Source organism: Diceros bicornis, chromosome 5 (assembly GCF_020826845.1).
Source record: "Diceros bicornis minor isolate mBicDic1 chromosome 5, mDicBic1.mat.cur, whole genome shotgun sequence".
Taxonomy (NCBI): domain Eukaryota; kingdom Metazoa; phylum Chordata; class Mammalia; order Perissodactyla; family Rhinocerotidae; genus Diceros; species Diceros bicornis.
The window spans coordinates 62,821,348-62,845,368 of NC_080744.1; the positions used below are offsets into that span (position 1 = coordinate 62,821,348).

Genomic DNA, 24,021 nt, shown 5'->3' on the forward strand with positions numbered 1-24,021 from the left:
GCTCAGAGTAAGGGCTTCAGCATTTTTGTTGGTAATTGATAGTATTGTGGTTGATGAAGTCTCGTGACTCATCAGGCATGTGACGGGGCAGGGCCTGCCTCAAGTTGTTGGTAATTTTTTGCATGGTGCATTTCTAGATCTCACACCTGCCCCCTCTCCTCAAGGGAGGGAAAGCGGAAGATCCTGGGCCACATGGAAGACAGCCAACATTTTTGCCAGTGCAAGCCTTGTCCTGCCCCAGCCCTTGCCCTCCTTGTTGGAGTCTCTCTGGACCAAGCTGGCCACCAGCCAGCACATGGAGCACGGCAGGGCTGTGGGTGTGAGTAGCTCTTTAGGAAAGTCAGGAAGAGGAGGAGTTGGGGAGAGGTGAACTGTGGGCTACAAATGCAGGCTGTTGTACAGACGGCAGCCTTTTTGGGACCTGTGGTCTAGAAGACAGGAGAAAGGATGAGTGTTCCAGGAGATCCAGCCTACCCGGAGCCTGAAAGCTGCAGAGGGTGAGTGAGTGGCTCATTTGTCCAACTTCCCGTGCCAGGGACAAGGGAAAGGCGAGGGTTCTTTGCCTTTGGGGGATCTACAAAGTGTGACTGTGTCTGCCTGGGGAGAAGTCAGAGGAGAACTGAGCTCTGCTCTTGCCTGGTTAATAGCAAGCTGTGCAATCTTGGGCAAGTCACCAGCCCTTTCTGGGCCTATTTTCCCATCTGTAAAATAAGGAATTGGCCAAGTTGGTCTAACAGCAACACCTGGCATTTGTGCAGTGCTTTCCAGTTGTACTTTCCCAGTAGCATCTCTTTTGGCCCTCAGAGCAGAGCAGGTGGAGGGATGCTTTTGTTGGCGGGAGGCTTATCACATCTTACAGATGAGGAAACAATGGTCCAGTGGGGCCAGTTATTTAGTTGGTACAAAGCCAGGCTGGACCTAAAATCCTGGTCTCCTGGGGACAATTCTGGCCTCTGGTGAGCACATTGTTCCCCTCAAGCTCTGGAATCTGAAGACTCCCAGCTCCTTGTCAAAGACGTTGGTGCTACCTTCTCCCCCTCCATGCCCTCACTCCCTAATTTCCACAGGCCTGGCACAACAATCTCATTTTTGAGAAGTGGGAGGTGACCATGAGATGCCCCATGCCCAGCCTCCCTGAGTTAACACTTGCGTGCAGCCTGTCTTCCAGAGTTCTCTCCATTGTGTGGAATGCCTTCCTGTGGGGTCCCCAGGGGTGAAGTATAGGGGGGCTGTTGAACCCTCAGGGCAGCGTTTCTCCAGAGGTGAGCTTAGACCACCCAGTGTGGGTCACAAACGGCCAGGATGCTAGTTAAAAGTGCAGATTTCTGAGCCTCACCCCAAAATCGATGAGTCAGAATCTGCATTTTAGCAAGCTGCCCCTGCTCTGACAGACACACATCACAGTTTGGGAACCACTACTCTTGAGAAGTCTGCATTATTGGGCCGTGGAAGGCTGCGTCGAAACCGTTGAAGGGTGGCTGGAAGTCAGAGGGAGAGGGGAGGGTCTCAGGTGGCAGTGGTGGGAAGCCTGCTCCAGGCTTGGCTGCTGCAGAGGTAGTGAGCTCCCCGTCAATGACGGTTCACAATGACTTGTTGGAGGGTGGGGGAAGGACTGGGCCTGGAGCAGTGGTTCTCTGGGGCTGGTGTGGAATCACCTAGGAAGCTCTGGGCAACACCCCTGGCTGAAGTTGAGACCCACCGGGGATGAGAATCTGGATTGGCAGCTCCTTCCCACCTTTACAAGCTGCAGCCTCTTTCTGTAGTGACACAGCAGGGATAATAATAACAATAATAATAATAATACCTACCCCGAAAGCTGCCCCAAGGATCAGGGGCTCAATTACTAGGGGCCAATATACTGAAGAAGAAAGTACCTAGCACAGTAGAAGGCCTGACCCCCTGCCTTAGAGGGTATAGAGGGGGACCTGTATTAGTGGGGTCTAGACTTAGAAATTGCCACAGCCCCTGCCATTTCCAGCTGCAGCCTTCTGAACTCCCCAGCTCTGCTCCCTCCTTCAGAGAAAGGTGGGCCCTGGGGGCTTTGGGCTGGCCTCTGATGGGGGCTGCCTGGAGCGTGCCCCACCACCAGAAACTCCAGTGGTTCACCAGGAGAAGAAGGGGGCAAGGGCCTGGGGTGGGGGTCTCTGCACAGAGAACCGGAGGAGTCCAGAGGCAGGATTTAGGCCTGGCTCTGCCCAAGTCCCTTTGGGGTCCCTGAAAAGACATCTCTTCTCTCTGTGTTCCCTCTGGGAAATGGGGACCCAAACCAGACTTGCTGACTTTGAAGTTGAAGTGAGTTAACAATAATGAAAAAGAGCAGAAAGATGTACTGAGCACCTAACTTAGAGCGTGCTAGACAGATGTTTAAGCTCTGGCACAACAACACTGCAGGGGAGCTCTTGTTAACCCTTTAATAGACAAGGAAACTGAAGCATAAGTACATATATGCAAGAAAGCATATGTAATACATACGTTATATATACACACACACATACACTAAAGCATAGATAATATATACATTACATATATATACACACACAGTAAAGCGTATATAATACATACATGTATATATACACACATACACATACTCTAAAGCATATATAATACATATGTATTGTTGATTTGAAAAGCTGCAAAAAGAGTTTATTCGGGAATAGCCAAAAGAATTGAAATTCAGGATGTGCATGCTAAACCACAGGCAAACTCAACAAACAAGGAGAGCTGCCTTTACAGAGAAAAAGGGGGTGTAGGGAGGGGCTGTTCTAAAGGAAAGTCCATTGAGGGAAGGGAACAGTCCCGGGCAGCAATGGCTTCTCATTGGCTGGGCTGCTGCCGGGTGGGGAGAGAAGTCTTCCCTCGGTAGTAAAGTAGTTTTATTTCCTGCGCAAGATGCAAGCCTTCATCTCTTGCCGTTTGGCGTAATTGAGGATGTGATAGGACATGAGTGCTGCCTCTACAAACCTTTCCAACTCCAATTTAGTTAAGGTTTCTTTTATTAATTTCCACAGTATACACACACACACACATATATTCATACACGCACACACACATATATACACACATACTACACACATACGGCATAAAACACATATCTATGAAGAGGTTAAACATAGAGCAATAGAGAGAGAAGACAGATTATTTGCACAGCGTTACACAGCAAGCAAGAGGTACTTTAGAAAAAAATAGAGATGCAGTCTGAGGGTTTCTTTTTACTTAGGTTAAACCAGTGACTCTGAGTGTGCTTGTTAAAAATCCACACTTCCGGGCCCCAGACCTCAGAGCCGCAGATTCTAAAGATCTGCATCCCCCACCCCGAAGCAATTCAATTGTGAGTGGTCCATGGAACGCAGGCATGGAGTGCTCAGGCATTTCCTGTGTTCTCAAGCATCCCAGGAAAGCTCCAACTCCCCATTATCCATGCTGGAGTGTTGGAGAAGGAGGAGCAAGCAGCAGGTAGGGGCAGAGAGGGCCAAGAACGGAGTGAAGACTCTGGGATCCCAGGGTCAGTCTCACAGCTCGGTGGGGAGGCTGGAGGGCCAGGTCTGGACCCTGGAACTACCAAGGCAGTTTTTATATCTACATAAATATGGATGGATATAGATTTGAATCATTGGTTTTGGTCTATTTATCTTGAATCCAGAAGTTGATCATCACTATCAGCTAATATTTGGAGATTGGAGTTAATGCAATAAACCAAGGAAGCTAAACAAGCATTACAAGTGAACAAGAGAGAGAAAATTATTAATTTGTAAACATCTATGTCATGTTTAGGTAATTTCCTTCAATTTTTCTTATAGTTTTAATTAGAAATGAATGTTCAACTTTAGCATTTAGCAGATGCTTCATTCAACCTTTTTTGACATAATAAAACTATTTCTCATTTAATTTGTTGATATCCTAGATTTCTTAATAGTGAACTGTCCTTATGTTACTGGAATAAGTCCTTTCTGATAAAGGTGGATTAATATTTTTTAAAGTAAACTTCTGGATTTAACTTGGTTATATTTCAGTTGAGGTTTTGCATCTCTCTATGATAAACATGTCTAGCATTTTCTTTTTTTGTATGCTATCTTCATTGGGAGTAGGTAATGCTAGTGATGGTGCTCAGGGCAAGCTGCCCCAGGAAGCACCACTCTGGTATGCGGATTATTTCGAGCTGAAGACAATAAGGATATTTGACCTCCCCCACTAACTGCCTAGAGAATCTGGCATGGTGGCTCATTCCTGGAACAGATCTTCTATCATGATGGCTATAAAGATAATGTAAAATAGATGTTGCAATGGGAGGGGCACCAAGCCCCTTTTATCAAAAAACTCTATCTCTCCCTGACCAAATTATCAATAGATGACCCTGAAAAGAATTGTCCTTCTGCCCTCTGAAGTCCCAGGCCACTACCCACCCCAAACACGTTCCTTCGCCTTTAGCTGCAATACTTAAGCAAGCAGCTTAGACAGAGGGACGAGTTGCTCATTTCTGAGTTTCTCCCATGTATACATGTTATTAAACTTGGTATTATTTTCTCCAGCTAACCTGTCTTGTTAATTATTTGGCCAGCCAGAAGAACCTTAAGGGAAAGGGCAGAGGGAGATTCTCCCTCTTCCCCCGACACTAGCTTTGCAAAATAAATTGCAAATCTTACCATTATTTTCTACAATCTGAGATAGTTTGATGTTGGACTTATCATTCTTTGAAGATTAGATAGAACTCAGCTATAAAAACAAGCTGAGCCTGACATTTTATTTTATTTATTTTAATTTTTTTTTCATGAAGAAGATTGGCCCTGAGCTAACATCTGTTGCCAATCTTCCTCTTTTTGCTTGAGTAGGATTGTCCCTGAGGTAACATCCATACAAATCTTCCTCCATTTTTTGTATGTGAGATGCCACATGGCTTGACAAGCGACGTGTAGGTCTGCACCCGGGATCCAAACCCGCAAACCCCAGGCCGCTGCAGTGGAGTGCACAAACTTAACCACTACACCATCAGGCAAGCCCCTGGGCCTGATATTTTAAATGGTTGACATTTAACTGCCTTTCTAATTTCTTAAATGATTGTTGGTCTGTTCAGATTGTTACTTCTTCCTGAAATTCATTTCTCTAAGTTCACCAAACATTTGCACATGATGTTGTTATGTTTCCGTAACCTGTCCCTTTTCCGGAGTTCTATTGCCTTTCCCAGTATTGATGTTGTTTTTGTATTTTCACTTTTTTTTTTTAATCATGCTTTTCTACTCAGTCTTTTCAAAGAATCAACTTGTTTTTTCACTATATTCAGGCATAATTGATGTACAATAAGCCGCACATTTAAAGTGAACAATTTGATGAGTTTCAACGTATTCATACATCTGTAAACCCACGACCATAATCAAAATATATTCATAATTTTGGCGTTTCTTGGTGTTCTAGTTCCTTAACTTCAGATTTTATATTTAATAGCCTATCCTTCTTTTTGTGTGTGTATTTTATTCTTTTTCTAGTTCGTTAAGTGGAATTGAGTTCATTTATTTTTAATCTTTATTTATAAATACAGTCGATTCTCATTATTCATGGTAGTTATGTTCTAGAAAGTTGCTGCAAACACTGAATTAGTGAATTCGGCACCATGATTCCTACGGAAAATACAAGGTTTGGTTCCTGCCAACCTCTGGGCACAAATTTTTCATCAAATGATCAATACATAACCTTGTTTTATGTGTGTTTCTGTTTAAAAGACTCCTTTAAAAATCTAATGTTAATTCATTATATTGTTGATTTGTTAACAGAGAACTCACCATCAGCAGCACTATAATTCGTGTCTGAACAAAGCTTATCTAACACACGTATTTTCTCCGTAAGGCACATAACAGCCTTTCTGTGCTTAGAAACACTAGACAGCACTACTCTTGGTGGACATTTTAAAAAGCAAAATCACCAACAAAAAGCACAAAAGTGCAAAACACACAGCACTAAATAGCTCACAAAAAGGACATTCATTCACAGCATGAAAGCTGAAACAAGGTTCAACCTCAGCTGGGAAGGTGCGCATCTAGCGACTCAAATTTATTGCTTCTTTGCTCATGTCCACGATGACCAGGCAAACGCTTTGAGTATTGATTTTGGGGTTACAAATAAATTTTAGCAAGTAGGCGAATTGACAAATATGGAACCCGCAAATAATGAGGATTGACTGTAGTGAAATCATTTAAGATTATACTAAAGTCATGGGATGTAGACAAAGCCGTTCTCTCAGAGGACAATTGATAGCAACAGGAAGCTGTAAATCCTCACTCACTGTCTCAATTTTGGTTTGCTGGAACCTGAAGCCACAGAAAGTGGTGTTCTCATTTCAGCACTAACCTCTGTTCACATCACTGTAGAGCTAGCTCCTCTGTGGGGGATTTAGACGGCTGATACCCTTGGACATCGCAGAATACCCACTGGACCTGGAGAGTCCAGACCCGAGGTCTGAGTCCTGGCGTGACTGGTACTAGAAGTGTTCAAGCAGAGGGTGGAGGCTCTGGGGCATAATGGAGAAAACACTGGACTTGGATTTGAGCTCTGTCTTTCTCTCAGTCTCTAACCTGCTGAATAAATTTCACTAAGTTACTCAACTGCTCTGAACCTATCTCCTCCCTATAAAATGTCAGAGCCCACTGGATTGTCATAGAAACAAAGTAGTGGGTGGGAAGTATTTGGAAAACGGTAAAGAGCTGTGTAGATGTGAGGTGGGGAAATCATCGTCATGTTACGAGCACTCCTGGAGTGTGCCCTTCTCTGACCTTATGCCCACAGTCTGGGGTCCATCTCACTGGGGCCCTGTCATTCCAGAACCTAAAGAGACAGAAGCCTGGGCCAGCTGATGCCAGATGGAAGGAAGAGACAGGGACTTAGAGACAGAAAGAAGCAGCTGTGGGGAGGCTCCACTCCCATGGCTGAAGACAATTCAACCCCATGGGCAGCCTGAGGCCCTAGTTAGAGGAAAACAGAGGTCCTGGGACCACCACGAGGCCTCATGGGCCCTCGGCCACCCCAAACCCATAAACCTGTCTCCTTTGTCTCCCAGCACCATGAGTACCGAGGAGGATGTCAAGTGGCTTCAGTGGGTGACGCACCAGTTTGAGACCATTGCAGGAGAAGACCGGGAGATCGACCTGCAGCATTTCAAAACAGCCCTGAATGTGAAAGAGGCAAGTGTCCTCTCCAGAAGTGGGGACCCTGCATTTACATTTTATGGAGGAAGAGCAGTCTGTTTCTCAGGACACAGTACCTCACAGGGACGGAAAGCTTGCTTCCCAGGGTTCCTCCAGACTCGAGGACCCACCTCTAAGCAGGGCCAGAGGATATTTATGTCCCTGCTACTGGGGCCCTTCTATCTCTCTTGATAGCCATGGCCTCCTGGGGTCTTCAAAACAACACGTGAAGTTGGAAATCAGTAGCTTGTGAAATCTTAGGAAACACTATCAACCTCACAATTTCTACTAGCCTCATGGCGGAGTAATGATGCTATGACTTAAGCTTCCTGCCACAATATAAGCCTTTCGACGGTTGGTATCCATTAAAGCGCCGTTTGCACTGCCACACTCTTGCCAGTGCTCTCTGAGTTTCATAGGTCCTCTGCCCATCCCCATAACAGCCTGCATGCCTGACAATCAATGGAGACATCAGCAGAGAGATGGGAGGAGAGAGCCTGCAAAATGCCAACCTCTCCCCAACTGTCCTCTGGACTGGCAGCTGGCAGTGGCCAGTGTCCTTGATAGGGGTGAGCCAATGAGCATTTGAATGCCCCTAGTTGGATCGGAGGGACCCTCACTTGCTGGTACCAGGGATACCACTGAGAACTCTAAATGCTCTGCCTCCTTTCATAGTAAACACGGGGAAGGAAAAAAAGACCATCTGCCCAACAATACAATACTATCATAACAGGAGGCTGTGAAGTATCTTAAGATAAAGGCCATCCAGGATGGTAGAGAGTGATAAAGGCATTACGCAAGGGATCCAGGAGGACAGTAAAGCCAAGGCAGGGCTGACTGCCCACAGTGGACTTCATGCTCAGGAACTCATGGTGTCTGTAGGTCAGACAGTAGAGTCCTGCAGACTCCTGCCCCTGCCTCCAGGGGAGCATCCAGGACACAGCATATCTGGGACACTGACCCAGCCTGTCTTCTTAATTTCTGTGTTTCCAGTGCCTAACACCAGCCCTGGCAAGCAGGGGCTATGCAGGACATGATTGTTGAATGAATGGATTAATGAATGAATGAATGAATGAATGAGTCAATGAATTGAATGGCGTGAGTGAATCGGCACTTAAGAACAAGACCTAAGTGTAGGCTGTAAGCAGCCTGAACAACAAGTAAAGGAAAAGATACAGGTATTCAAGTGGCATCCACTCTATAAGTCCTTCCCGGATTCACTTATCCCTGAGGGTCACCCCAAGGAGGATGAGTCAGGACCTGGGAGGAGCCTGCAGGGGGACCCTCTGTCTGACCCTTTTCTCATGTTGAGTAAGGGGCCACCGGAGGTCTGGACTGCAAGGCTGATGGAGGTGATGGCATGTAGGGACAGAGAGCCTATACAAATTACCAGGCCCTGGGTCCAGAGCAGGGCCTGTCCCAGACACAAGGCCATCCTTGCTGCAGGGATCTGAACAGTTCTCCCCCCAGAGCCCAGACTTGCTCTCAGCAGGCCAGACGGGCCATGGACACTGCCCCCTGGTGTGGCCTCGTGGGCAGACCACACCCTGTGTTCACCCAGGTCCTGCCTGAATCATGGCACAGGCACATACACACACACACACACACACACACACACACACACACAGTGAATGGATTTGAAGCCCAGGTCCTTCAGCCACGCTTTTGCCCGCCTCTCGCCCCTCTCTGTCCACAGTCCTTCTTTGCTGAGCGATTCTTCACCCTGTTTGACTCTGATGGAAGCGGCACCATCACCCCCCAGGAGCTGAAGGAGGCGCTGACCCTGCTCATCCATGGTGACCCCATGGACAAACTCAAATTCCTCTTCCAGGTGTATGACGTCGATGGTAAGGGGGTTGGGGGAATGGGACTCAGTGGGAGGGGACAAAGGGAGTCGGCACATCTTGGTGACTTGCCCAGCGCAGGCTGTTTTCTCCAGGTGGGGCTGACGATTCTCTCCCTTTGTCACCACCACCAAACCCCGGTGTCTCTGTCTGGTCCCTGCCTTCCTTTGGGGGGGGGCGGCAGGTAACTCTGGCTCAGGAGACAAGTGGCCTTGATTCAACTCACCAGAAGCCGGAACTTTCCTTTATTCTTTTCTCTGTTTGAAAAAAGAAATTGCTTTGTTGCTTTTTCCTCATAATAATAATAATATAAGCCCACTGTGAACAGTTTAGACGATACAGAACGGTTTAAAGAAGAAAGCAAAAATCACTCATAACATTTTTCTATAGCGTCTTCTAACTGATCACACACATACACCACACACGCTTTTTTTTTTTTTTAAGATTTTATTTATTTATTTTTCCCCCAAAGCCCCAGTACATAGTTGTCTGTCTTAGCTGCACATCCTTCTAGTTGCTGTATGTGGGACGCGGCCCCAGCATGGCTGGAGGAGTGGTGCCTCGGTGCACACCCGGGATCTGAACCCGGGCCGCTGGCAGCGGAGCGCACGCACTTAACCGCTAAGCCACGGGGCCGGCCCCACACACACATTTTTTTAAAACATTGGTTTTAAACAAAACGGTTGATTATGCTATACATATTGCCTTTTTTCATGAAACAATATAACCATTTGTTCATGTAACACTATATTGCTTTATAACATCACTTTTTATTGCAGTAAAATATACATAACATTAAATTTACCACTTTAACCATTTCTTGAGTGTACAGTTCAGCAGCATTAAGTACATTCACATTGTTGTGCAACCATCAGCACCATCCATCTCCAGAATTTTTTCAATTTTCCAAACTGAAACTCTGTCCCAATTAAACAATAACTCCCTCCTCCCAGCCCCTGGCAACCACCTTTCTACTTTCTGTCTCCAAGAATTTGACAACTCTAGGTATCTCATATAAGTGGAATCATATAACATTTGTCCTTTTCTGACTGGCTTATTTCATTTAGCATAATGTCCTCAAGGTTCATCCATGTTGGAACATATGACAGGACTTCATTCTTTTTTAAGACTGAATACTATTCCATTGTATGTATATACCATGTTTTGTTTATCTATTCATCTGTTGACGGACACTTAGGATGCTTCCACCTCGCAACTATTGTGAGTAATGCTGCTATGAACATGGGTGTGCAAGTATCTCTTCAAGACCCTGCTTTCAATTCTTTTGGGCATATACCCAGAAGTGGAATTGCTGGATCATATGGTAATTCTATTTTTAAATTTTTGAGGAACTGCCAAACTCTTTTCCACAGCAGCTGCACCATTTTACATTCCCACGAGCAATGCACAAGGGTTCCAATTTCTCCACATCCTTGACAACACTTGTTATTTTCTGTTTTTTTGATAATAGCCATCCTACTAGCTGTGAAGTGGTAATTCAATGTAGTTATAGCATCATTTTTAGTGGCTGCTTCATATTCCACTGTATGTACGTGATCCTATGTTCCATGAAGCACAGCCTAGTAGTTAAAATCCGACTCTGAGGTCAGGTTACTGAGGTTCAAACCTCAGCCCCACCGCTTATTAATGACGTGAACTTGGGCAAGTTACTTAACTTCTCTGTGCCTCAATTTCTTCACCTATCAAATGAGACAATGATCATAATAATAGTACCTACTCGTGAAGTTGATACAAGGATTAAATTAGTTAACTTACACTCAGAACAGTGCCTAGCACAGGATACACCCTTTATAGCTGTCAGCTATTATTTATTACTGTTTACTCAAACCCCATTACCAAAATGGAGGATTCCATTCTCCCCTCCTCCCTTTTTTTTTGGCATTATAAATGACACTGCAGTGAACATCTTGCTTTTTATATCTTTGGTGACTTTATGGCTTAAAGGGTCTCTGAAGGCCCAGAATCATCAGGAAAAGGGAGGCTGAAGTGGGAAACAGGCACCCAGTGAGACTGGGATGGTGGGTTAGGCCAGACTGTGCAGGCCCCAGAGGCCGTGTTTTGGGGTCTCAATGCAATGAGCAGTGGGGAGCCATCGAAGAGTGTTGAGCAGGGGGGTCATGGGCTGGATTTGCATCCTGGAAAGCTCAACCTAGCTGCAGACCTGCTCCTGGGCAAGGCCCTCTGGCCTGTGGGGTTTCTCTAGCTCCCATTCCCACCTGACTCCATCTAGCCAGACCTCATCCCTGGAACCCACTTCCCAAGTTGATGCCCCCTCCACCACCACTACATGGGCTGTTAACCATGCTGCTTCCTGAGCATCTTCCTCAAACCCTGCCCCAGTCTCCAGGGGACCCTCATCACTGACTGCTTTCTGACCACCAAGCTTTGCTCACACCTGGGGTTCATCATCGACCTCAGTGGGAGAGGTTGGCCTGTGGCAGGAGGAAGCAGCACACTCACCTCCTCCTCGTGGACAGAGGTGGGAGGAAGACAGGGCAGGGCAGGTAAAAGGAGGTTTATAGTTTTATGGCAGAAACTAGAGGGCATTCCCTTCCAGTGGCTTCAGTTTTCTCAGACAGCCAGGCAGGGATTGATGGGCAGGGAGGTGAGACGTGGTGCTTGCTGACAGCAGGTGAGTGACAATCAAAACTTCCTGCTCCCTTGGGTGCAGGAAGGGAGTGCTTTTCTTGAGCGATGTTCGCTTAGCTGCCCTGGTGCGGAAAGGGAGAAAACGGGTGGTTGGATTCAGCCAGGGATGGGATAGTTTTAGGGTCAGTGGAATAGAAGGACAGAGAGACAAGGCAGAAGAATGTGTGCACGAGAATAATTGTGAGGAGGCCCCTGGATTTGAAATTGGCCAAGGAGAGAATCAAGATGGATGGACGAGAGGGCGTGAAGGCAGCAGAGGAGGGACGGGCGCTCTGCATATGGTCAGAAATCTGTTGTACTGCGGCCCTTGATTAGGAAAGCTGAAGGACAGGAGGTATGGCCCAGAGAGCGGTGTGTTAGACTCTGCATTGTAATGCAATTGCAGATTTTGGCTTTGGCCCAAATGATGATCACAATACCAATAAGACTTTGCATTTATATGCAACTGCCTTCTTCCAGATACTGCGTTAAGTGCTTTATAATTAATTATCTATTCTCCTTGAGCCAGTTTGAAAGGGAGGAATTGCTCATCCCCATTTTAGAGATGAGCAAAGTAAGGCTCACTACTCTAAAGGACGTATAGCCCACCATCACACAGTCAGTAAGGAGCAGAAGCATGCTGCTACCTCAAGTGTGTCCATATCCAAAGCAGGCCAAGAAGTCATTAACAGGTCCTGCTCCTCATGAAGAATGGAAATATACACAGAAAAAAGTGTCCCAAATCTCTTCTTGGTTGGTAGTTTTGGCTTCCTTTTCACAGCACTTTTAGTCACTCATGTTCACATAAGGCCACATGGCTGGACTGAGCGCCCAGCTGTGGTCTCTCAGGACAACATGAATGAGCAGAGTCTGCTACAAGTTGGGGAGCAGCAGGAACTCCCCCTCACCACCACCTCATATACAATTTGCCTCTGGATAATTGAGGCTCTGGGCACACAGCTCCTTATAGATAAAACAAGCAAGTGTTATCTTCTGGGCAGACGGTCTTGGAAGTTGAGTGGTACTTACAGAGGGGGCTGCAACTTCTGGAGAAAGGCAGACACTAAGGCCAGAGATTCTCCATGCTTGGGGAGGTATTTATCTCTGTTAAGCTCGGCAGCAGGGAGCCATAGATGGTTTGTGAGCTGAGGATGACATATGTCTTTTGATTGCCTGGTCTATACCCCTAAAGGGAGTTGGTGGGCAGAAAGCTAGAGCTGGGAGAACAGTAAAAGGTCATCATTCGAAGCAATGGTTGTGCAGGGCAGGGGGAGTCTGCAGGTACAGAGTGGGGTCCGGGGACAGGCCGCCACTCGGCTTCATCCCCACTTGGGACAGGCAGCGGCTCCATCGACCCCGACGAGCTGCGCACGGTGCTGCAGTCGTGCCTGCGCGAGAGCTCCATCTCGCTGCCCGAGGAGAAGCTGGACCAGCTGACGCTGGCGCTCTTCGAGTCGGCCGACAAGGACTGCAGCGGCGCCATCACCTTCGAAGAGCTCCGAGACGAGCTGCAGCACTTCCCTGGGGTCATAGAGAACCTGACCATCAGGTATGGCCCTGTCTCCGGCATGGGAACTGCCCGGGTCGGGGTTAGACTCCACGTGCGAAGAGCAGCCTGATCGCACTGGGGATTCCTGAGTCCCGCCCCGCCCCGCCCCTCCGCGCCCCAGGTCAGCCCCTCCCCGCCCCAGGTCAGCCCCGCCCAGTCCAGTCCCGCTCCATCCCGCCCAGCCCGCCCCAAGCCACCTTAGTCCATCCTTGCCTGCTTTCTCCAGGGAACAGAGGTCTGTCGTGCCTCCATTTTCTACAGCGTCTCTTCAGAATGAAGTCACAGTATTAAGCACCTACTATGTGCGGGGCATTTTTACAAACATACCAGTGCTCTAAAATACACTGAGTACCTTCAGGGAATGCATTTTATAGGGATGTAGTTTCATGGCAGGAACTAGACGGCATTCCCTAATAAACTGCATTTTACAGCACAAGTATATTTGTAAAAGGAATTAAAGTTACAAAAGGAAATTAAAGTCACTTCACCTGAAGTAACATGCCAGGATCATACAAATAATTAGCAGACAATAATTTATTCAACTTGGTCGAGAAGCTACTACGTCCCAGGCGCTGTTTTGAATAATGGCAGTGCCCTTCTGGGGCTACATTCCAGACGGAGAGGCATGTAATTTATACCAATAAACAAATACATGAACTAAAGAAGTCCAAATGTGATAAGAGCTGTGGAGAAAATAACATAAATAGGGTGTAACAACAGACCCAAAGTTGTCTGACTCCGAGCTCTGAATACTGCCAGTTTTGCAGTCCATTCTTTTTGTGTATTAACTTTCTTGTGGGTTATTTACCACAACACGTCTCAGATTCTTCGATCTTTTTCGATTGTCCTTTTTTTTTAACTGGGAAGTAAGGAGAGGTAATAAAAATAGCCGTGGATGTGGCATCAGACAGACCAGAGTTCCATCCCAGCGCCACCTAGCTGTGTGACTGTAAGCAGGTCGCTTGACCCCTCTGTTTCCTAGTGTAAAACGAAGACCGCATGCTTGCCACGAGGCTCCAGCGAGCTGGTGGGCTACAGCGGGAGTGCGGTCTCCAGGTTCAGACTGCCGTGGAGCAGCCACACCCCGCATGGATTCCTCCCCTCCAGAGCCCGCCCCACCGCATCCCTCTGAACGGAGCCCCTCTCTCGCAGCGCTGCGCACTGGCTGACAGCCCCCACCGCCCGGCCGCGCCCGCGCCCGCGACGGCCTCGCCGACTGACCTCCGCCTACTGGCGCAACCACCGCAGCCAGCTGCTCTGCCTGGCCGCCTACGCGGGCCTCCACGTGCTGCTCTTCGCGCTGGCGGCCAGCGCGCACCGGGCCCTCGGCGCCAGCGTCATGGTGGCCAAGGGCTGCGGCCAATGCCTCAACTTCGACTGCAGCTTCATCGCGGTAGGGCTCCGCGGGCACGATGCGGGGAAGCGGGCAGGGGGACTGATATAGGCTCCTCATAGACAAAACCACCCACACGTGGACACTTAGAGCGCCAGAGCAGGATGGCACCTTAGAAATCAGCTGGGCCAACACTCAGTGGAGGACACTAAGGCCCAGAGAGGGGTAGTGACTTGTCTATAGTTGCACAGCACTTAACATAGATGGCATTTCTGTGCACTTACTGTGCACCAGTTCCGGTGCTAAGCACTTTACATTTGATCTTCACAACAACCCTATGGTGGACCCGGAGGAGGGGGGCTGGCTTCTGTGCAGCTCTCCAGCCAGAGAGAGAACCGCTTCAAGAGACCTTGAATGCTAGACTGAGTCAGAATGTGATCCTCTGGACCAGAGAGTGAGGTCTCCAAGTGTTTTTGATCACGCGCTCCTACAATTAAAACAAAACAAACAGAAAACAGAAAACCCTCCACCGACCCAATATATGCTCATTGACTGATAACTGTGCATGCCCTATCATCACTAGCCAATAGACTTATGGCACAATGTAACCATAAGGTAAGGTTCATCCTGAATGAGCAGGGATGCACATCTGTAGTTCAACTACTTTTCTGGTTTGAAATATAAGCTTCTTAATAGAGTGGGTTTTATTTTTATCCTCATAACTGGCTACAAAGAGTTCATACCTGGAGTGGGAGACACATTCCTTGTTTTCTTGGTCACTTGCTCTTGCATTATTAACACTACTTTCAATCAGTACTTGCTCTGCAGGGAATCGTTTTAAGCTACTTGTCCTTTCGGTGAGGGGTGGTTAGCTTAGTTAAGTTAAACCCAGACAGTATAATCTGAAGTCCGCCTGTCTGGGCGTACATAAATACACTGAAAGCAAATGAGCAAGTGAAGGAGCCCTCGTCATAAGCCTCTTGGAAAGACCCGTCTTCCCCCAGGACACCTCGAGAACCACACATGACGTGTGCCCCTCTGACATACAGATTAAATGAGAGTACCATGTCAACGCAGGTGTTAAATATTAGTGAAAGCTCATGTGTTTCTCATGTGTTTAGATTAAAGTAATACCAGCAGACATTCTGGAATACTTTCTCTTCCTGCCCCAATTCTAGAGACCCTACTTTGGAGACCCCAGCCATGGACCTAGGGGAGTGGCGAAGGCTTAGGGGCAGGGGAGATGGTTCTGGAAGGGAGGCTGTTCAGGAAGCACAGCCCTGTCGGGGGAGACAGGGGGATGACTGCTGGGGACAGGAGGACAGGGCAGAGGGAGGACCAGGTGGGGCTCTCTGCCGCTTTCCCGGCCAGGTGCTGATGCTCAGGCGCTGCCTCACGTGGCTGCGGGCCACATGGCTGGCTCAGGTCCTGCCGCTGGACCAGAACGTCCAGTTCCACCAGCTTATGGGCTACGTGGCGGTCGGGCTCTCCCTTGTGCACACTGTGGCCCACGTTGTGAACTTCGGTGAGTCGCCTGGGACTGGGGCTGGTGGGACCTGGGCCTTTCGCAAACCACTCAGCTTTCCAGCCCCTGAGTGTCCTGCCCGCCCAATGGGTGGAGAAGGGGTGCCCTGGATAAGCCGGCACTCAGGACAAAAGCCCCTGCCTGTGCGAGTATCTGATGGCAAGGGGTGGGGACCCCAAGGAGAAGGCAGGGTGGGAAGAGCTTGTCTTGTGCTTGTCTCCAGCGCTCCAGGCTCAGTCCGACGCCAGCCCCTTCCGGTTCTGGGAACTGCTGCTCACCACGAGGCCTGGCATTGGCTGGGTCCACGGCTCGGCCTCCCCGACCGGCGTGGCGCTGCTGCTGCTGCTGCTCCTCATGTTCTTCTGTTCCAGCTCCTGCGTCCGCAGGAGCGGCCACTTCGAGGTGCCAGTCCTTGTCCCATAGCCTCTCCCAGGCTGGGCTCCCACCTTTATTTCTTGCCGCGTCCCCTCTAACTGACTCCAGAGCCCAGGAAGGTCCCAGGCTGGTCTGCATATTATGTGATTTGGATTCTGCCGTTGGGCTGTAGTTACTGTCTGCCAAGTGAAAGTGTTTTGCTGTGGAAGATTCTGCCTTTTCACTGGCTTATCCCCTTGCCCTAACTGGATTAAACTGGGCTCAAGATGGCACAGGGAGAGGAAGGAACAAATCCCCACGCCACTAGTTCCTGGTCACTCAGCTTCCTCATCTGTAAAATGGAGCTACAATTCTCTACCTTTGAAATTATTTTCGGAATTAAATGAAATAATATATGTGAAGCCACTAACTACACACCTGGCACATAGGTGCTCTGAAAATGTTAGTTCCATCTTTGCTTCCCTCTCTCTAGCCTCCTCAAGATGCGGGAGGTCACAGAGGATTTGGTTTGGAGGCCTGGACTGTCCCCTGGACTGATCTGGTCACATCAGAAACAGACACAGACAGAGCACTGCTCTGGGCCAGCAATAGTCCTTTGAAGTAGGACTCGGCATCCTCCTTTGACCGATGAGGAAGCTGACGCTCAGAAAAGTGCTTTACCAGCGCAAGGCCCCACCCACAGCTGGGAGCAGAGCCGGCTTAAAACACAGCGTTCTGCGCTTTCTTCTCCACTCCAGGAAACCACTGCTGTCTTTCCTTTCTTCCCCCGGAGAAAGGGTCATGTGATGGGGTGCTCGTGAGCCCTTTGAGGGGGCTCCACTCTGCCCAGGCGTCCCCAGGCAGATATTTCAGATATTGGCCGCTGGCACCAGGAATCTTCCCTGGGTCAAGCCCCCAGAACAAAGAAGCAATGAAGCTTCGGGCCCCCAGCCTCCTCCCCAGCCCCGTCCCCAGGAGAGGGTGTGTATGCGAGAGGCTCCAGGCACCGTCCTGGCTTTGAGGCTGGCCCTGAGCCCTGGCTCTGCTCCATCCCCAGGCCTTGAGCTCTGGCAGCTTACAGTTCCCACCCCACAGGTGTTCTACTGGACCCACCTGTCCTACCTCCCCATGTGGCTCCTGCTCATCCTGCATGGGCCCAACTTCTGGAAGTGGCTGCTGGTCCCTGGCATTTTGTTCTTCCTGGAGAAGGCCATCGGGCTGGTCGTGTCCCACATGGCGGCCCTGTGCATCGTGGAAGTCAATCTCCTCCCTTCCAAGGTGGGGCCAAGGGGAGTGACAGGCGGTGGGGTGCAGCAGCTGGGTACCCTGCTAGAGACCCAAGGAAATAGGGAACCCCAGCACAGAGGAGGAGACAAGTGAAGTGCAAGACTCAGTCTAGCCCTCCAGGAGTGAGACTTTAGGAGGGGGAATGATGGGCAGGCAGGGTACCATTAAAGGCCAGGCTGCCAAGAACGTTTTCAGTAAGCATATATTAAGTGCATACAAGGTGCCAGGCCCTGTGCCAGGTGACAGAGACACCAAAAATGCTCAGGCGCTGTCCACAGGCTAGTTGGCAGGGGCGGGGGTCCACGGGTCCACAGGCTAGTTGGCAGGGGCGGGGGGGGGGCTCTGCCCTTTCATTGCAGTGCAGGGCTGGGTTGATGAGAGAAGCAGAGTCTCAGGAGGTATTAAACTCTGTCTCTGAGAGGTCAGAGAAGGCTTTAGAATGAGGGAGGAGATGCCATAGCAGGGTTTTGAGAGATGTGTCCGAGTTTGTTGGATAGACAAGACAGGGAAAGGTATTGCAGGGAGAAGGCACAGCATGGGCAAAGGCACAGAGTTGTGAAAGGGTACACTGTACTTGGGGGACTACAGGTAATTTGGCACAGTTGGAGCCAAGTTGCCGGGGAGAAGCTGGAGGTGTGGGCAGGGCCTGATGTGAGCGGAGCCTCACGGTGCAGGCCACCGGGAACCCCTGAGTGGGGCGGGGGCGGGGCAGTGGTATTAAGCTGGTTCATGCTCCAGCTAGATTTCTTCAGTTGCTCTGGAAGGTGGGCTGGACGGGACCACTTGGGAGGCTGCTGCACATGTGTGGATGGGGGCTCCTGAGGGCCTTGACCCTGAACTGGGACAGTGGCTGTGGGGTAGGGAGGGGCCACATCACAGACAGACTCAAGAGGGAATGGGCCGCATCTGGGGTTGAGAGAGGAAGGAGTCTAGGATGTCTCCCAGGAGTCTGAGTGACGGGGGTCATTCATGGAGAAAGAGAAGGCGGTTCTGAGTGGGCTCGGCTCTAGACAACGTGAGTCTGAGGACATGGAAGCTAAATAATGAGGCTCTGGCAACAGACAGCCACAAGTGGATTCAGATCTCGTGTTTTCCCAGCTGGTGGCCTTGAGCAAGCTATTGAACCTCTCTGAGCCGCAGCTTCTCACCTGTAAAATGGAGAAAGTAGGACATCGTCTCAGAGAGTTGCTGTGAGGACTAGAGACACTTAAAGTGCTCCACACAGCTCTGGCACACAGTAGGTGCTCAATAGACTGAAACTGTTGTCCAGGAGGCTGTTGTTATCCCAGGGGAGAGGCCCATTAGTGGTTGGAATACCAGCCAAGTGCTACAGAAGTACCAAGAAAGGGGCTAGAGCAGTCAGGGGGGCTTCACAGAGGAGGCGGTCCACTGGAAAGCAGTGTTTACACCATAAGAAGTGGGATCGAGCCATGATCCCCTCTTCAGACACAGCCTGAACCCCCCTTTTCTGATTGTCGCCCACCCTGGTTGGCAGATGTGCTGCAGGGTGAGCCCCCCACAGGCACAGAGGCTCTCGTGTCTGGGGCTGGCCCGGTTTATGGTGGAGGATGGCCCAGCCTCTGCCCTCTTGCTCCAGGGGCCCTGGGCAGCTCTGGGCCTGCAGGAATGACCTGGTCTCTCTCTTCTCTCCCCAGGTCACTCATCTCGTCATCAAGAGGCCCCCTCTTTTCCACTACAGGCCTGGCGACTACTTGTATCTGAACATCCCCACCATCGCACGCTACGAGTGGCACCCCTTCACCATCAGCAGTGCTCCTGAGCAGAAAGGTGCATGAACGCCCACCCTCTAGTCGCTCAGCAGGTATTTCCTGAGTTCTGCTGTGTGCCAAGCACAGGCTGGGAACCAGGAACAGAGAGGTGAACAGAGCAGAGACGCAAAGTCGACCTCCAAAAGCTGCCTCGGAAACAAGGAGGCAGACACACAAACACTTACTGAATGGGGTGGTCAGGGCTGTACCAGCTGCCGTGAGGGTCACAGGGGAGGGCCTGGCGTGGTGGGACAGGTGGGCGAGGCTTCGCAGACAGGGTGGCATTTCAGCTGAACTTGGAAGGTTTAGTAGGAGTTTACTAGATAAAGAAGGAGACGGGAGAGGAGGCAGAGGGCGAAGCGTAAGGAAAAGCCTGACAACCTGGAGACAGAGAACAGTCTGATGTAGTTAGAGCTAAGGGTCTGGGGTGGGGAAGAGGAGTAGGACACAAGGGAGGGAGGGAGGGAGAGAGAGGGACAGGAGAGAGGGTCAGAGAAGGGATGAAAGGAAGACCATGTAGCTGGCAAAGCTGGTTAGAGCCAGGGTGGGACCCAGGAGGACTCTGAATGCAGAATTGGAAGCTGGTTGGTGCAGGCAGTCGGGAGCTCGCAGAGGTCTTAAGCAGAGGAGTAGCCGCCTCAGAGGAGGGGGTACCAGTGCATTTTCAAGGGGGCTATGACAGGAAGCCAGGCTTCTCCGCTTCATGTGGGCATGAGCCCTGTGGAGCCCCAAGGCAGCAGAATCCCTTGCATCCTTCTCCTCCATCCCTGGACCACTCCCATTTCTCGATGGGTCCCCAGCAACCACAGAACTGCTCCGTTGACCCTTCCTTTGCCCAGCTGTCCTCTGACCCCCATGCACGCGTGTGCCTTCCTTCTGGTTCTGAGCTGTTGCTGGAGCCACAACATGGACCTCTGCCCTCCTGGCCAGGCCAGAGATTGGCCTTCCTGGCTCAAGTGGAACTTCTGAAAGGGAAGGTCTTGCATGAGCTGTTACAGCAAGACCCTTGCTCGGCCTCATGGGGGTCAAGGGTCCTGGTTGCCAGGGCTTCTCTGACCCAGCCCCATTAAGAGCTTTAGCTCCACTCACAATGCCTCCCAGACCCAGCCCAGCAGGACCCCCGGCCAAGCCCCACAGATCAGGGCACACACCCAAGGCCAGGCTTCCCCACGTGAGGCTGCACACCACCTGCCCTGGAGTCGGCCTGAAGGTACACCGGAGCAAAAATGGGGGTGGGGGTTGGAGAGGGCAGGTTATCTTCTCCCTATTTTTCTTTGCTTTTCTTTTCTGTTTTGTAAAGAGAATATATGCTCTCAGAAAATTCAGACAATATAGAAATATGTACCAAGAAAATGAAAATCCCTCAAATAATTTCATCCAAAGAAAACCATTGCAATCTTTTGGTGAACAGCCTTCCAGATCTCTCTCTCTATCTACATTGATAATCAGATGTAGAGATAATTTTGCATACATGGGATCACACTGTTCACACAGTTTTTTGCAACTCACTTTTTTTCAGTGGACAGTATGTCATGAAGATCTTTGCATGTCAGTTCTTTTAAAAAAAAGAACTCTTCCTTTTCTTGGTTGCATAGTATTCCAGTGTGTAGATACTAATGTGATTATAATGACTATGTTTATTATATGGATGGGTCATTATTTGACCAGTTCTTGAAGGGATTTCTTCAGGTCTCAGCTTGGAGTCACTGTCACTTGGGCTCCAAGTCTTCTGTAGTAGCTGAGTGAGTCCATACGGGGGCTGCTAAATACTCCAACTTTGTTTGCAGAGCTGGTTTGCAGAAACCAGGAGTGGGACTCAGTTTGGCAACTGTGGTTGATTGAATTCAACCGACACTTAAGGAGGCCTCCTACATCTGAGTCACTGTGTGAGGCCCTTCAGGGTGCACTTGTATAGACAAAGCATAGCCCAACCCTCCCGGCACCTGCACACTGAAGGAGGAGGACGCCTGAGAAAGGAGCATGGCAGCAGGGATCCGGGACCGTCCTGACTTTTCAATTCACTCCTCACAAAGCTGTGAGAGCACCCACACCTCTCTGGGCCTCTGTAAATACAGGGTTGAACCAGCTCATTCATGAACTTGGGAGGGAAAAAGAAGTGACATCTTTATTATCACTAACCTCTAACTGAAATTTAGCATTTTCTTTAATTATGAATGCAATCAGTAAACCACAGTCACATTTACAATACCTGTAACTTTTTTGAAATAAAAACCATGAATTCTTTTATATCACATGATAGTTGTTGCTGATACCTCAGGCTGTCACTTATGCTCATCACTACTCAGATCTCCAGTGGCCACGCGACTCCTGCTGGATCTCATTATTTCATGTATTTTTTAGTATGTTGGTAACTGTGTCATTATAATTGGTCTCACTTGTAATTTCTATATATGTTACTTTATGTATTTAAAAACCTTGTTCCGAGAAGGAATCTATCCATTCCCTTCACAGGACTGCCAAGAGTCTGTGGTTTAAAAGAAAAGAGAAAGGATAAGAATGCTGGACCAGGAGATCTCTTAGGGGCCTCCTCGCTCCCGTGTTGTGGGTTGCCTCTGGTACCTTTGGCACAGGGGTAGCCACCCCACAACACCTTTCTACCATCCACTCAACAGGGAACCTTAAGCACCCACTACATCCCAGGCACTGGGCACAATGAAGGCCATTGTTCCCACCACCAGCTGAGCACCTACTGAGTGCAGAGTGGTTGACTGGCAGCTGATTGAATGTGGGAGGGAGATGGTCCCCACCTTGATGAGACCCTGGCCTGATGGAGGAGGCAGGGCCCCCACCCCTGGGGAACTCCTAGTGTTCTTGGGGTCACTCTGACCCCTGCCTTGGCAGAAGAGACTGAATCCTTGTTGTATAGGCTTAGGTTGACTTCACTGAGAAAGACCGCAACGTCTGCACCAGAGAGATCAGATCTCCACGTCCCGTGGCTGTGGCTGCTCGTTTGGGCCTGATGAAGGACATTCCACCGGGGACTTAAGAGGCTGACGCCCAGCCCCAGTCCCTCCAGTGAGACAAGCCTGCTCCCTGCTGGAGGCCAGCAGTCACCCCTTCCCCCCTGCTCTGTCTCTGCTCAGACATCATCTGGCTACACATCCGGTCCCAAGGCCAGTGGACAAACAGGCTGTATGAGTCCTTCAAGGCATCAGACCCAGAAGGCTGTGGTCCCAAGAGGCTGTCGAGGACTTTGAGGATGAGAAGGAATCAGAGGAGGGCCCAGGTAGGTGGCTGCGGGGGACGAAGGGTCCACCGTGGAGGCAAACCCACAGGGACCAAGTTGCCCTCCTCTTGGTCTGTGGGCATCAATTATTGAGCAGCTGTTGTGTACACCAGCTGCACAGCAGCACAGGGGGCGAGGCAACTGCGGACTGCGTGGTCCAAGAGCCTCCTAGAAGTTTGACCACCCTTGGTCCTCCCCAGTCTGATGTCCTCCATTAGAAGGCAGGGGGACAATGGAAAGAGAGGGGAAATTGAGATCAGAAAAACCCACCTTCATGTCTCTGCTCCAACACTTCCTAACTCTATGTCTTTGGGCTTGTCCTTTAACCACTCAGCCTCAGTTTGTTTATCTGTGAAATGGAGGTGGTTCTCGTCCTCTGCTTCCCTTTCTCACATGGTTCTTTTAAGGACCAATGGAATGAAAGCATGTAAAGTATTGAGTGAACTGGAAGCGTGGTCCAGGTGGACCGTTCAGTATCACCATCACCGCCAGCATCAGCATCACCATCATCAGCGCTGCTGTCTTTTGAGCCCTGATGCAACCCGCAAAGCTGACAAGTTGCCTGTGCCTGGAGTGGATACAGGGTCTGGGAGGTTTTGGAGGAATAGAGAGAGATCAGAGCAGCCCCTGAGGAAGCAGGAATAGATGAAGGAGGCTGAGGGTGCCTTCACACTTAGTGGGCTGTACCACTGGCCTGGGAGACGGATTAATATGTGGAAACCCTGCTGAAAGTCAAAGGAAGAGAAGGCCCCAGGCCTGGCCCAGCCCTGCCTTGCCCTGGGGAATTTAAAGTCCTGGAGAGAAAATTAGGTGGAATCCTGCCAGGCCAGGCCAGAGGACCCTTCTAGCACAGTCCCCAGCGCAAAGCTTTGGGAAATGAAGGGGTAGGTAGAAATATGCAGAGAGTTCTCTCCTGTTAATCGGGGGAAACTTCCTGAAGGAGGAAGCTGACTTTCAAAACCATGTGAGTCATGGCACGCTGGGTGTCGGTGGGCAGATACATTAAAAGCTGTGTTTCCTTGGTACCTTAGGCACCGCTGCCAAAGAATACATTGGCACGATCTTTCTGGCGGGCAGTCTGGCCATATGTGTCAGCATTTTACATGCGCATCCCCACTGGCCCAGCCATTCCATTTTGGGGGACTTATCTAATTAAAAAGCTGATTGGACACACACACAGGAAGTACGGTAATCACCTTGTTCATTCATTCATTCAACAAATATTTACTGAGCACAGCACCTACTGTTTTCCAAGTACTGTTCTAGATGCTGGAGACGTGTCAACACGCAGAATA

General features: G+C 49.6%; 1 protein-coding gene across 2 annotated transcripts in view; it reads left to right on the plus strand.

Annotated features, from left to right (window-relative positions):
* The first annotated feature begins 447 nt into the window (after positions 1 to 447).
* NOX5 (NADPH oxidase 5) overlaps positions 448 to 24,021 on the plus strand; it is a 36,209-nt gene continuing 12,635 nt past the window's right edge. The window contains exons 1-10 of one of the 2 annotated variants that reach the window (XM_058541946.1): positions 448 to 497; positions 7,043 to 7,166; positions 8,866 to 9,016; positions 13,001 to 13,211; positions 14,364 to 14,604; positions 15,916 to 16,069; positions 16,293 to 16,471; positions 17,519 to 17,701; positions 19,366 to 19,498; positions 22,584 to 22,726. In XM_058541946.1, coding sequence (XP_058397929.1) covers positions 448 to 497; positions 7,043 to 7,166; positions 8,866 to 9,016; positions 13,001 to 13,211; positions 14,364 to 14,604; positions 15,916 to 16,069; positions 16,293 to 16,471; positions 17,519 to 17,701; positions 19,366 to 19,498; positions 22,584 to 22,726 — 1,569 coding nt within the window. Of the gene's footprint in view, positions 498 to 7,042; positions 7,167 to 8,865; positions 9,017 to 12,897; positions 13,212 to 14,363; positions 14,605 to 15,915; positions 16,070 to 16,292; positions 16,472 to 17,518; positions 17,702 to 19,365; positions 19,499 to 22,583; positions 22,727 to 24,021 lie in introns of both variants that reach the window. The other variant, XM_058541945.1, reaches the window with a different exon arrangement.